At 40.9% G+C, this 12995-nt stretch overlaps 3 protein-coding genes across 3 annotated transcripts; all 3 read left to right on the top strand.

The window, feature by feature from the left end:
* Positions 1 to 768, top strand: LOC150027668 (uncharacterized). Its single transcript, XM_090302968.1, has one exon. The coding sequence runs from the start codon at positions 1 to 3 to the stop codon at positions 766 to 768; it is 768 nt and encodes a 255-aa protein (XP_090159094.1).
* A 1530-nt stretch (positions 769 to 2298) lies between these two features.
* Positions 2299 to 3066, top strand: LOC150027669 (uncharacterized). Its single transcript, XM_090302969.1, has one exon. It carries the CDS (start codon positions 2299 to 2301, stop codon positions 3064 to 3066), a length of 768 nt encoding a protein of 255 aa, XP_090159095.1.
* Positions 3067 to 4596: 1530 nt separating this feature from the next.
* Positions 4597 to 6459, top strand: LOC137817462 (uncharacterized). Its single transcript, XM_068620753.2, has one exon. The coding sequence runs from the start codon at positions 4597 to 4599 to the stop codon at positions 6457 to 6459; it is 1863 nt and encodes a 620-aa protein (XP_068476854.1).
* The last annotated feature ends 6536 nt before the right edge of the window (positions 6460 to 12995 follow it).

Raw genomic sequence — 12995 nt, forward strand, 5'->3', positions numbered from 1 at the left:
ATGTGCAGAGTGTTTCCTACGACTCTGAAGGGGGCAGCGCTGAGCTGGTTCACACGCCTCCCACCTTTGAGTATAGATTGTTTTTATACGCTGATAGAGAAGTTTGGCGCTCAGTTTGCAACTAGTCGTCCTCACCATTTAACATCAATTGCTTTGGTAAACATAAGACAGGAGAACGGAGAGTCCTTAAGGATGTTCATGGAACGTTTCGGGAGAGTTGCCCTAGGAATCCGAAATCTCAGCCCCGAAGTCACCATGCACCATATGATAACAACATTAAAACCGGGGCCGTTTGCTGACAGCTTGTGCAAGAAACCTGCGACTAGCTTAGACGAATTGAGACAACGAGCGTCAAAGTTCATGCAAATGGAAGAACTCAGAGAGTTTCAGAATCACGTGAGGATTGATGGAAGTGAAAGAAAACAAACAGAGAAAGAAAGTAGACCTATGGTTAGAAGAGCCAGGGAAGAATTCAGAAGCCGGAGATTCCAGCAATACACACCCTTGAATACGAACAGAGCAAGGGTCTTACAAGAAGCCATGTCCACAGAAATTATACCACCACCTAGGAAAGCACGAACACCGGAAAATGCCGACCGTACCAAACATTGTGAGTATCATAAAAATCATGGCCATCATACAGAGGAATGTATCAGATTAAAAGACAGAATAGAGGAGTTGGTTCAAGCAGGGCAATTAAAACGCTTTGTTCAAGGAGGAAACGTAAGACTGAGGATGAGCCCGGGGAGAAGGGTGCAAAAGAAGTAGAATGCTGATTTCTAGTAGCCTGTTTTGTGTTGGGGAAGACGCTGGAAGAAACTAGGGTACACGTCATCAGGTAAAGTTATTCTGGTCGGGTCATTGTATGGGTCCATTGCCCAAGTACTTGTTGGATTCAAAAAATCGAATTTATGCCGGACGAGGCATAAATAATTCTGATGCCGAACGAGACATAAATAATTCTGATTACATTAGTAATAAGATAATTTTGATGCCGAACGAGGCATAAATAATTCGGATTACATTAAAGTAATAAGATAATTCTGATGCCGAACGAGGCATAAATAATTCTGATTACATTAAATAAGATAACTCTGATGTAAAAATAAATTATCATCTAAAAATTCAAAATATTTTATGCTCGTGAAGGTTGCAAACAAATAATAGGTGAGTCATTTGTTCCATGTTCTCAATAAAATATTTGTGCCAGGTTCTTTAAAATTAATAAACCAAGTCTCTTTCATCACTGTACTAGTAGCCTAAAACTGAGAACTATATGCCGAGAACTACATGTTCAATGAACAAAGTGTTAAACAAAAACTACATGCCGAGAACTATATGCCGAGAACTACATGTTCAATGAACAAAGTGTTAAACAAAAACCGAAAGGTCTGGACCGAAACCTAAAAGGATAATATAAGGAACTTGCACAAGGGGGTGTAAAAATAATAAAAAGGTGTGGGAAGAAAGTCCAAAAGTACTGTAGAAGGCCCATCAACGAAACCCTATAAATAGGAAGTCAACACAAGAAAAAGGTAAGCTTAGTTTTATCTGAAAAAACCATTACATTGTCTCTGACTTTGGCATCGGAGCAACTTGCAGGTACATCCCCCCACTCGTGAGGAACATCAACCGAAAGGAATAGCCGAAAGAAGCAGCCGAGAGGAACACAAGCAGTCCAGCCCAATAGCAAACCGAGAGTATAGCCCGAAATCAGAAGATCAAGAAGGAGGCCATCTTATCGTTTCGGTTCGAGTGTTCTTGGTCCCTTTTTTGTAAGAACATTTTGGCGCCCACCGTGGGGCCCGAGAACTAGTCAGAAGGAAAAGTAGAAGGCAAGATGAGCCAAGAGGGGGAACAGAGTGGAGATCGTGAAGATAATGCTAACATACCAATGACAATGTTGGTTCAACTAGAAAAAGAATTTGAGGCCCTAAAGAAGAGTAACGAAGAAGAGTTAAGTATCTTGAGAGCCGAAAATGCACGCATGAGGAGAAAAATACATGAAGACACGGTTTTGAATACATCCTTCGGAACCGTTCAACTAGGAACACCAGTGAACGAAAGGCTTTACCGCAACGAAAGTTCCCAAACCAAAAAAAAATGGCTTGAGAACTCTGGGGTCTCGGCAGGAACATCTTCTAGAAAACATCCGTTTTATGATGTTATAGTTGATACCCCGTTGCCCGCAATTGGAGGAATTTGACCATTGACAAATATGATGGGAGCATCGATCCCGATGAGCACATCGCAATATATACCACTCAAATTAGCTTGTACACATGGAATGATGCTATCATGTGCAGAGTGTTTCCTACGACTCTGAAGGGGGCAGCGCTGAGCTGGTTCACACGCCTCCCACCTTTGAGTATAGATTGTTTTTATACGCTGATAGAGAAGTTTGGCGCTCAGTTTGCAACTAGTCGTCCTCACCATTTAACATCAATTGCTTTGGTAAACATAAGACAGGAGAACGGAGAGTCCTTAAGGATGTTCATGGAACGTTTCGGGAGAGTTGCCCTAGGAATCCGAAATCTCAGCCCCGAAGTCACCATGCACCATATGATAACAACATTAAAACCGGGGCCGTTTGCTGACAGCTTGTGCAAGAAACCTGCGACTAGCTTAGACGAATTGAGACAACGAGCGTCAAAGTTCATGCAAATGGAAGAACTCAGAGAGTTTCAGAATCACGTGAGGATTGATGGAAGTGAAAGAAAACAAACAGAGAAAGAAAGTAGACCTATGGTTAGAAGAGCCAGGGAAGAATTCAGAAGCCGGAGATTCCAGCAATACACACCCTTGAATACGAACAGAGCAAGGGTCTTACAAGAAGCCATGTCCACAGAAATTATACCACCACCTAGGAAAGCACGAACACCGGAAAATGCCGACCGTACCAAACATTGTGAGTATCATAAAAATCATGGCCATCATACAGAGGAATGTATCAGATTAAAAGACAGAATAGAGGAGTTGGTTCAAGCAGGGCAATTAAAACGCTTTGTTCAAGGAGGAAACGTAAGACTGAGGATGAGCCCGGGGAGAAGGGTGCAAAAGAAGTAGAATGCTGATTTCTAGTAGCCTGTTTTGTGTTGGGGAAGACGCTGGAAGAAACTAGGGTACACGTCATCAGGTAAAGTTATTCTGGTCGGGTCATTGTATGGGTCCATTGCCCAAGTACTTGTTGGATTCAAAAAATCGAATTTATGCCGGACGAGGCATAAATAATTCTGATGCCGAACGAGACATAAATAATTCTGATTACATTAGTAATAAGATAATTTTGATGCCGAACGAGGCATAAATAATTCGGATTACATTAAAGTAATAAGATAATTCTGATGCCGAACGAGGCATAAATAATTCTGATTACATTAAATAAGATAACTCTGATGTAAAAATAAATTATCATCTAAAAATTCAAAATATTTTATGCTCGTGAAGGTTGCAAACAAATAATAGGTGAGTCATTTGTTCCATGTTCTCAATAAAATATTTGTGCCAGGTTCTTTAAAATTAATAAACCAAGTCTCTTTCATCACTGTACTAGTAGCCTAAAACTGAGAACTATATGCCGAGAACTACATGTTCAATGAACAAAGTGTTAAACAAAAACTACATGCCGAGAACTATATGTCGAGAACTACATGTTCAATGAACAAAGTGTTAAACAAAAACCGAAAGGTCTGGACCGAAACCTAAAAGGATAATATAAGGAACTTGCACAAGGGGGTGTAAAAATAATAAAAAGGTGTGGGAAGAAAGTCCAAAAGTACTGTAGAAGGCCCATCAACGAAACCCTATAAATAGGAAGTCAACACAAGAAAAAGGTAAGCTTAGTTTTATCTGAAAAAACCATTACATTGTCTCTGACTTTGGCATCGGAGCAACTTGCAGGTACATCCCCCCACTCGTGAGGAACATCAACCGAAAGGAATAGCCGAAAGAAGCAGCCGAGAGGAACACAAGCAGTCCAGCCCAATAGCAAACCGAGAGTATAGCCCGAAATCAGAAGATCAAGAAGGAGGCCATCTTATCGTTTCGGTTCGAGTGTTCTTGGTCCCTTTTTTGTAAGAACATTTTGGCGCCCACCGTGGGGCCCGAGAACTAGTCAGAAGGAAAAGTAGAAGGCAAGATGAGCCAAGAGGGGGAACAGAGTGGAGATCGTGAAGATAATGCTAACATACCAATGACAATGTTGGTTCAACTAGAAAAAGAATTTGAGGCCCTAAAGAAGAGTAACGAAGAAGAGTTAAGTATCTTGAGAGCCGAAAATGCACGCATGAGGAGAAAAATACATGAAGACACGGTTTTGAATACATCCTTCGGAACCGTTCAACTAGGAACACCAGTGAACGAAAGGCTTTACCGCAACGAAAGTTCCCAAACCAAAAAAAAATGGCTTGAGAACTCTGGGGTCTCGGCAGGAACATCTTCTAGAAAACATCCGTTTTATGATGTTATAGTTGATACCCCGTTGCCCGCAATTGGAGGAATTTGACCATTGACAAATATGATGGGAGCATCGATCCCGATGAGCACATCGCAATATATACCACTCAAATTAGCTTGTACACATGGAATGATGCTATCATGTGCAGAGTGTTTCCTACGACTCTGAAGGGGGCAGCGCTGAGCTGGTTCACACGCCTCCCACCTTTGAGTATAGATTGTTTTGATACGCTGATAGAGAAGTTTGGCGCTCAGTTTGCAACTAGTCGTCCTCACCATTTAACATCAATTGCTTTGGTAAACATAAGACAGGAGAACGGAGAGTCCTTAAGGATGTTCATGGAACGTTTCGGGAGAGTTGCCCTAGGAATCCGAAATCTCAGCCCCGAAGTCACCATGCACCATATGATAACAGCATTAAAACCGGGGCCGTTTGCTGACAGCTTGTGCAAGAAACCTGCGACTAGCTTAGACGAATTGAGACAACGAGCGTCAAAGTTCATGCAAATGGAAGAACTCAGAGAGTTTCGGAATCACGTGAGGATTGATGGAAGTGAAAGAAAACAAACAGAGAAAGAAAGTAGACCTATGGTTAGAAGAGCCAGGGAAGAATTCAGAAGCCGGAGATTCCAGCAATACACACCCTTGAATACGAACAGAGCAAGGGTCTTACAAGAAGCCATGTCCACAGAAATTATACCACCACCTAGGAAAGCACGAACACCGGAAAATGCCGACCGTACCAAACATTGTGAGTATCATAAAAATCATGGCCATCATACAGAGGAATGTATCAGATTAAAAGACAGAATAGAGGAGTTGGTTCAAGCAGGGCAATTAAAACGCTTTGTTCAAGGAGGAAACGTAAGACTGAGGATGAGCCCGGGGAGAAGGGTGCAAGGGATAGAAGCAGGAGAAAGAAGGGTAGAGAGAGTCGAAAGAGAAAAAAGAATAGATAAAAAAGATGGCAGAAGAAGTGGGAGATCAGAAGAACGAAACAACAGAGTTTACCAAAACACACAACCAATGAGAAGAAGCAGGGAACGAAGTTTGGGAAGACCCGTCAGGGGGTTTATAAATACTATTTCTGGTGGTTTCTCTGGAAAGGAGTCGTCATCAGCAAGAAAACAACATTGGAGAAGCATCAGGACCATCAATCACATCTTCAAAAAAAGAACTTTGCCACCAATGCTTTTTACAGACGAGGATTTTCAAGACATTGATCCTGACCATGACGATCCCATGGTAATAACAGTCGAAATAGCCGAATACGCCATCATGAAAACCTTGGTCGATCAAGGGAGCTCAGTGGATATTCTGTTTTGGGATACTTTCAAAAGATTACATCTAAAAGAAGAAGACATTGTACCTTTCCGAGAACAAATCATCGGGTTTTCAGACGAAAGAGTTAGTACGAAAGGATATATTGACCTGATGACTACCTTTGGAAGAGGAACTAAGACCAAAAAGATCAAGATCAGATATTTGGTGGTAGATGCTTCCACGTCCTATAATGTGTTGTTAGGACGATCTTCTTTGAATGAGTTGGGAGCAATAGTCTCAACCCCGCATTTAGCAATGAAATTCCCAACCGAAAAGGGGGAGATCGCGACTGTTTATGTTAACCAAAGGGATGCTCGAGAATGTTATGCAATAGGTTTGAAGATGAACCTGAAAGAACACACAGATACCGAAAGAATGGTGGCGATGGCAGATCTAGATCCGAGAATCAATGATGAAAGACTAGAACCAAAAGAAGAGACTACGGCTGTAATACTCGGACAGGACGAGAAGCAATGCACTTATATAAGTGGCAGCCTACCCGAAGACTTGTTACACAAACTCATCACATTGTTACGTACTAACAAAGACTTATTTGCCTGGACGCCATCTGATATACCTGGAATTGATCCGAGGATAATTTGTCATAAATTTGCCGAGAAGCGAAACCGGTATCTCAGAAACGAAGAAAGTTGGGGGAGGAAAGACGACAAGCAGCAATAGCAGAGACCGAGAAGCTAATGCAGGCTGGTTTCATCCGGGAAGCTCAATACACAACATGGTTGTCCAATGTGGTACTCGTAAAAAAACCGAACGGAAGGTGGAGAATGTGTACAGACTATACGGACCTCAATAAGGCTTGTCCGAAAGATACATATCCATTACCCAACATAGACCGATTGGTGGATGGAGCGTCGGGACAGGAGATGATGAGTTTTCTCGATGCATACTCAGGGTATAACCAAATACAAATGTATGGCCCGGACGTGTCAAAAACAGCTTTCACCACAGATACAACGAATTATTGTTACAAAGTCATGCCTTTCGGTTTGAAAAATGCCGGGGCAACGTATCAAAGACTGATGGATAAGGTGTTCACAAATCAAATCGGAAGAATCATTGAAATATATGTGGACGATATGGTTGTGAAATCAAGCGAAGTGGAGAAACATTTAGAAAATCTTGAAGAGGTGTTTTCACGCATAAGAGAGTACAATCTACGCCTCAATCCAGAAAAATGCGTGTTTGGCGTCAAAGGTGGAAAATTTCTGGGTTTTATGCTAACCAACAGAGGCATTGAAGCCAATCCTGACAAATGTGAAGCAATTATGCAAATGGGAAGACCAAAAAATTTAAAAGAGGTCCAAAGATTAGTGGGGAAACTAAACTCATTGTCAAGGTTCTTACCAGTCCTAGCCGAAAAAACCAAACCAATAGTAAATTTGTTAAAGAAATCTGAAACCTTCGAGTGGAATGACCACTGCGAGCAAGCTTTCTCTCAAATCAAAAGCATGGTGGCACAACCACCAATCCTGGTCAAGCCTGATTGTACCCAACCCATCATAGTCTACCTCGCAACTTCCAATCAAGCCATAGGAGCGGCGTTAATCCAAGAAACTCCAGATCAAAAACCAATATACTTTGTAAGTAGATCCCTCCAGAGTGCTGAAACCCGATATCCCAAGGTGGAAAAAATTTCCTTAACTCTGGTATACGCCGCACGACGTCTTCGGCCATACTTTCAGAATCATCAGATAATTGTGAGGACGGATTATCCAATATCAAAAATCTTAAGAAAACCGGAGCTGGCCGGCAGAATGGTCACATGGTCCATGGAACTTTCAGAATATGGGATTCGGTATGAACCAAGAGGACCAATCAAAGCCCAATCCCTTGTGGATTTCATCATCCATATGCCGACAACAGTGCAGCAGGAGCGATGGATGTTGTATGTAGACGGCGCGTCAAGCAAAAAAGGAAGCGGGGCAGGAATAGTCCTTGAAGGACCAGACAACTTCCAAGTTGAGATGGCATTGCGGTTCGAGTTCAGGACATCTAACAACCAAGCCGAATACGAAGCTCTTATTGCCGGACTACTACTGGCAAGGGACATGGGAGTTGAAAATATCATTTGTAAAAGTGATTCCCAGCTTTCCGTGGGACAAGTACGAGGAGACTATCAGGTAAAAGACCCCTTACTGATGCAATATTATCATAAGGTATTAAATATCATGCAATGCTTCAATCAAGCTGAAATAAATTATATTCCGAGAGAGCTAAACATGAAAGCCGACTCCTTATCCAAACTAGCAAGTCAACAGCGGCCACTCCAACACAACTCCGTCATACAACAAACTCTTAGTCACCCATCGGTCGGCGTAGAGAAATGTTCCAATATTACCATCGCTAAGGACGAGTGGATAAAGACATACACCGAAGCCATAAAGAATCAGGAACAAGGTATTCAATTAGATACGAAAATATCCAAAAGATTAGCTAGTTTTGTATTAATTGGAGATCAGCTTTACAAGCGTGGCCATTCAACACCTCTGTTAAAATGTCTCTCCAAGGAGCAGGCCCAATATGTGGTAAAAGAGCTTCACGAAGGAGTATGTGGGTTACATTGTGGAGCTCGAACAATGGCAACCAAAGTATGCAGAGCCGGATATTATTGGCCAACACTCCGAGAAGACTGTGAGATTTATGTTAAAACATGCAGAAAATGTCAAGAGTTTGGAAGTTTAAATCATATACCGGCACAGGAGTTACAAGGAATTTTTTCTCCATGGCCGTTTGCAAAATGGGGTATTGATATCCTCGGCCCATTTCCACTTGGCCGCGGACAAACCAAATTCATGATAGTCGCTATAGATTATTTTACCAAGTGGATAGAAGCGGAAGCACTGACTACGATAACAGCTCAACAAGTCCAAACATTCATTTGGAAAAATATAATCTGTCGATTCGGAATCCCACACACCATAATAACCGATAATGGCCGGCAATTCATTGATAAAAAACTTATGGAATTTTATGCAGATTTGGGAATCAAGTCAACCCGCACCTCCGTTGAACACCCATAGAAAAATGGACAGGCAGAGGCCGCTAACAAAGTTATCCTAGGACAATTGAAAAAAAGGTTAGGAGACGCCAAGGGTTTGTGGGCAGAAAAATTACCAGAAATATTATGGGCATATCGGTGCACGCCACAAACCTCAACTGGCGAAACACCCTTCAACCTCACCTATGGAACGGATGCAATGCTGCCTATAGAAGTAACCGAGCCAACATTACGAAGCCAAATAGAAGACTGGAACATAAACAATGAATGTTTAAGAACCGACCTAGATCTCATTGAAGAACTTAGAGAGCGGGCGAAAATAAAAGAGGCAGCAGTAAAAAGAAGAGCAATGAAAAGGTTCAATGCGAAAGTAAAATTCAGGAATTTTAAGGAGGGGGATTTAGTATGGAGAATGCGCACTAATGCTCGAAAAGATCCGCGACATGGAAAATTGGCGTCTAACTGGGAAGGTCCATTCAGAATACTCGAAAATTTGCACAATGGAGCATACAGATTGGAAACTTTAGAAGAAAAAATAGTACCAAGCACATGGAATACAAGTCATTTAAAGTTTTATTTTAGTTGAATTTGCAGATGTACAAATAAGACTGTATATATATCTATCCATCCAAGGAGAAGCATTATCCATTATTAATGTGTTGTTTCTTTACATAACTTTCGGTCTTGGATGATTTCACAAGCCCACCCGAACAGACACATATTCATCAAACTTTCGGTCTTGGATGATTTCACTCTAAGTGAAAGCCCACCCGAAAAGAAATATATTCATCAAATTTTCGGTCTTGGATGATTTCACTCTAAGTGAAAGACGACCCAAAAAGAAATATATTCATCAAATTTTCGGTCTTGGATGATTTCACTCTAAGTGAAAGCCCACCCGAAAAGAAATATATTCATCAAATTTTCGGTCTTGGATGATTTCACTCTAAGTGAAAGCCCACCCGAAAAGACATATATTCCTCAAACTTTCGGTCTTGGATGATTTCACTCTACGTGAAAGCCCACCCGAAAAGAAATATATTCATCAAACTCTCGGTCTCGAATGATTTCACCCGAATTTTCGTTATGCATCCACCATTCATGATATTTTACAAAATCGTGACAATTACGTAGCATACGATCAATAATACAAAATCGTGACAATTGATAATCCAACCAACTATATGTATTAAAGTTCTCAAAAAAGACATTACATTTAGCAAAACGAATCTACTTTCGGCATGGATTACCATATCAAAAAGTATCCATACATGGATTCATAGTTCAAAATAAATCTACTTTCGACAGATAAACCCACGCCCATCTAGCTCTCAATATTCACATCTTCAGCATCAGTGTCTGGGATTTCGTTAGCCGGCACCAATTCACCCTTGTAAAAATCCTTTTTAACATCAAAGTTGCCTTCGTCAAGTGGAATATTGTAAAAATATTTTGCTTGCTGAAGTGCTTTCTCAAAACCAAGTTGATGTTGTTCAAATGTAGCGCTTTCGGCTTCAAAAACGTTGGTCCTCAGCTGGCTTATCTCTTCATCCATTTCTTTGATGGCTTTCTTGTCGGCTTCGTTTGTAGACGATAACGCTAACACCTTCTCATTCAGCAGTTGATTCTCTTTACGTAGTTGAGCGTTTTCTTCATTAGACTTCAAGTTTTCATTCTTCAACTCAACGTTTTCTTTTTTAAACTCTTCCTTTGCAACTTCTTGTTCACCTTTCTGTTTCTTCATCTCTTCTAGTTGCTCGAACAAAGAGCTTGCTTTCTCCTTATATTCAGCAAGGTCAGTCTTCAACTTTTCAAATTCAGATAAAGCCACACTATTTACATTTTTCTCCTTCAACATTTTTCCAAGCAACAAACTTCTACTTGACAATTCAATAACGGAATCAGCTAATGAGGCAGCATCCATACTTTTCAACATATTATAAGATGATTCGTCAAAAGAAGTTTGGATAAACTTTGCATACTTAGTTGACGCACAAAAAATGGTTTCGGGCAGCGGTTCAGACGACACATTCTCAACGCGACGATGACGCCGAGAAGAAGAGTGCGATCTCTTGTTGCTTCTATCTCGTTTCTTTGATTTTTTCGAAGGCCCGACAACCTCCACATTGTGTGCAACTTCAACCACTTCAATAGGCGCAATACGCCCCGCTTCTTCCATTTCAACAACAGGGTTTACCACATTTTCACGCCGAGGGGTCACATCACCTACTTTGTTCAGAAGCTTCGAAAAATAAGACCGAGCTTTTGGATTTGTGCTTCCCATCAAAGCTGGAAATCAATAAAAAACTTAGCAAAGTTAAAAAACACATCCTATAAAACAAGAAAATGAAGAACAACCACCTACCAATAAGATCTTCTTGTGGATGGGACGAAGTATACAATTTTAGCAAGGCGCGAGTGGGAATTTGGTGCGAGAGGTGACTGAAAACTTCAATAACATACCAGTCGGCCGCCCCCATTGAGTGAAAAGATATTGAATTGAACTTAACGGGATCCCTTGTCCAGTAAAGAGGAAATTTTGGAGACTCTCCATTGAAAAAATATTCTTTCCCTATCGGCTCTACCAGAATTTTGAAAAAACCTCCCTTAAATTCCTTATATGATGACGTAAAAGGTTTAAGGAAGCAAACGTTGGATTTGCTAATAAGAGAAAGCCACCCTGATCGTTTACCAGGCCGAGAACAATAATAATACAAGAACGAAGCAGGACTAGGAGAAAGCGACAGTAATTTACACAAAATACTAAAAGCTTGCATGGCAGCCCACCCGTTAGGGTGAAGCTGAGTAGGGGCAACATTAAGAAAATTAAGTACGCCTATTTGAAAGTTATTCAAAGGCAATCGAATGTGAAGGTCTCTAAAAAAGCAAGCATAAAAATAGAAAAACTCATAGCTATCATCTTCTCGGCCATGGCAAACGTTATCAGCATCTCCAACACGCCGAAAAGAAATAATATCGTTCTCAATATCAGAATAATATATCTGAGAATGAGAAAGAAAATTACGCAGTTCCATAGCAGAACGATACTTCGAAAAATATTCCCGAACTCTAGGGTTAACCCACTGATAACCTGGACGAAGGTTTTTCCGAGCCGACATCAAATCAGTTTCTTGAGAAACATCAACAGTAGGGGCTGCATTAGAGTCATTCATGCAAGAAGGGGTAGCAGATGAAGACTTTGAGTCTGGATGATCCTCTGCCCGAACCACTCGCCCAGTTGATTCCCCACCCGCGCTCGAACAATCATCACTAGCAGAAAGGCTTGAAAGAGACATTACCTTTGCCAAAATCAACTGATGATGGAAAATGAGCTTCTGGCTTAAAAAAGCGAAAGGTTTCACAATCATAAAAAGGTTCAAAGGGGAACCTATTTATAACCCACGAGAACCCTAGAATTTGAAACGTTCTGATCAACAAAATTATTCAAAAATATTTGATCTAACGGTTCAGATAGGCATCTCGTGTCAAATCACATACTTTCAGAAAAGTGCATTACGAAAACCAAGGCATTAAATACCACATCAAATCAAAACTCAACAATTATATTTTATCAAGACAACAAATACTTTCAATATAAATAAATTATTTTTGTCTCGGGGGCCAGTGTACTAGTAGCCTAAAACCGAGAACTATATGCCGAGAACTACATGTTCAATGAACAAAGTGTTAAACAAAAACTACATGCCGAGAACTATATGCCGAGAACTACATGTTCAATGAACAAAGTGTTAAACAAAAACCGAAAGGTCTGGACCGAAACCTAAAAGGATAATATAAGGAACTTGCACAAGGGGGTGTAAAAATAATAAAAAGGTGTGGGAAGAAAGTCCAAAAGTACTGTAGAAGGCCCATCAACGAAACCCTATAAATAGGAAGTCAACACAAGAAAAAGGTAAGCTTAGTTTTATCTGAAAAAACCATTACATTGTCTCTGACTTTGGCATCGGAGCAACTTGCAGGTACATCCCCCCACTCGTGAGGAACATCAACCGAAAGGAATAGCCGAAAGAAGCAGCCGAGAGGAACACAAGCAGTCCAGCCCAATAGCAAACCGAGAGTATAGCCCGAAATCAGAAGATCAAGAAGGAGGCCATCTTATCGTTTCGGTTCGAGTGTTCTTGGTCCCTTTTTTGTAAGAACAATCACCTTTGAGAATACTCGTTGATAATTAATTTAC

The sequence above is a fragment of the Phaseolus vulgaris genome, chromosome 5, assembly GCF_051622355.1.
Source record: "Phaseolus vulgaris cultivar YP4 chromosome 5, ASM5162235v1, whole genome shotgun sequence".
Classification (NCBI taxonomy): Eukaryota; Viridiplantae; Streptophyta; class Magnoliopsida; order Fabales; family Fabaceae; genus Phaseolus; species Phaseolus vulgaris.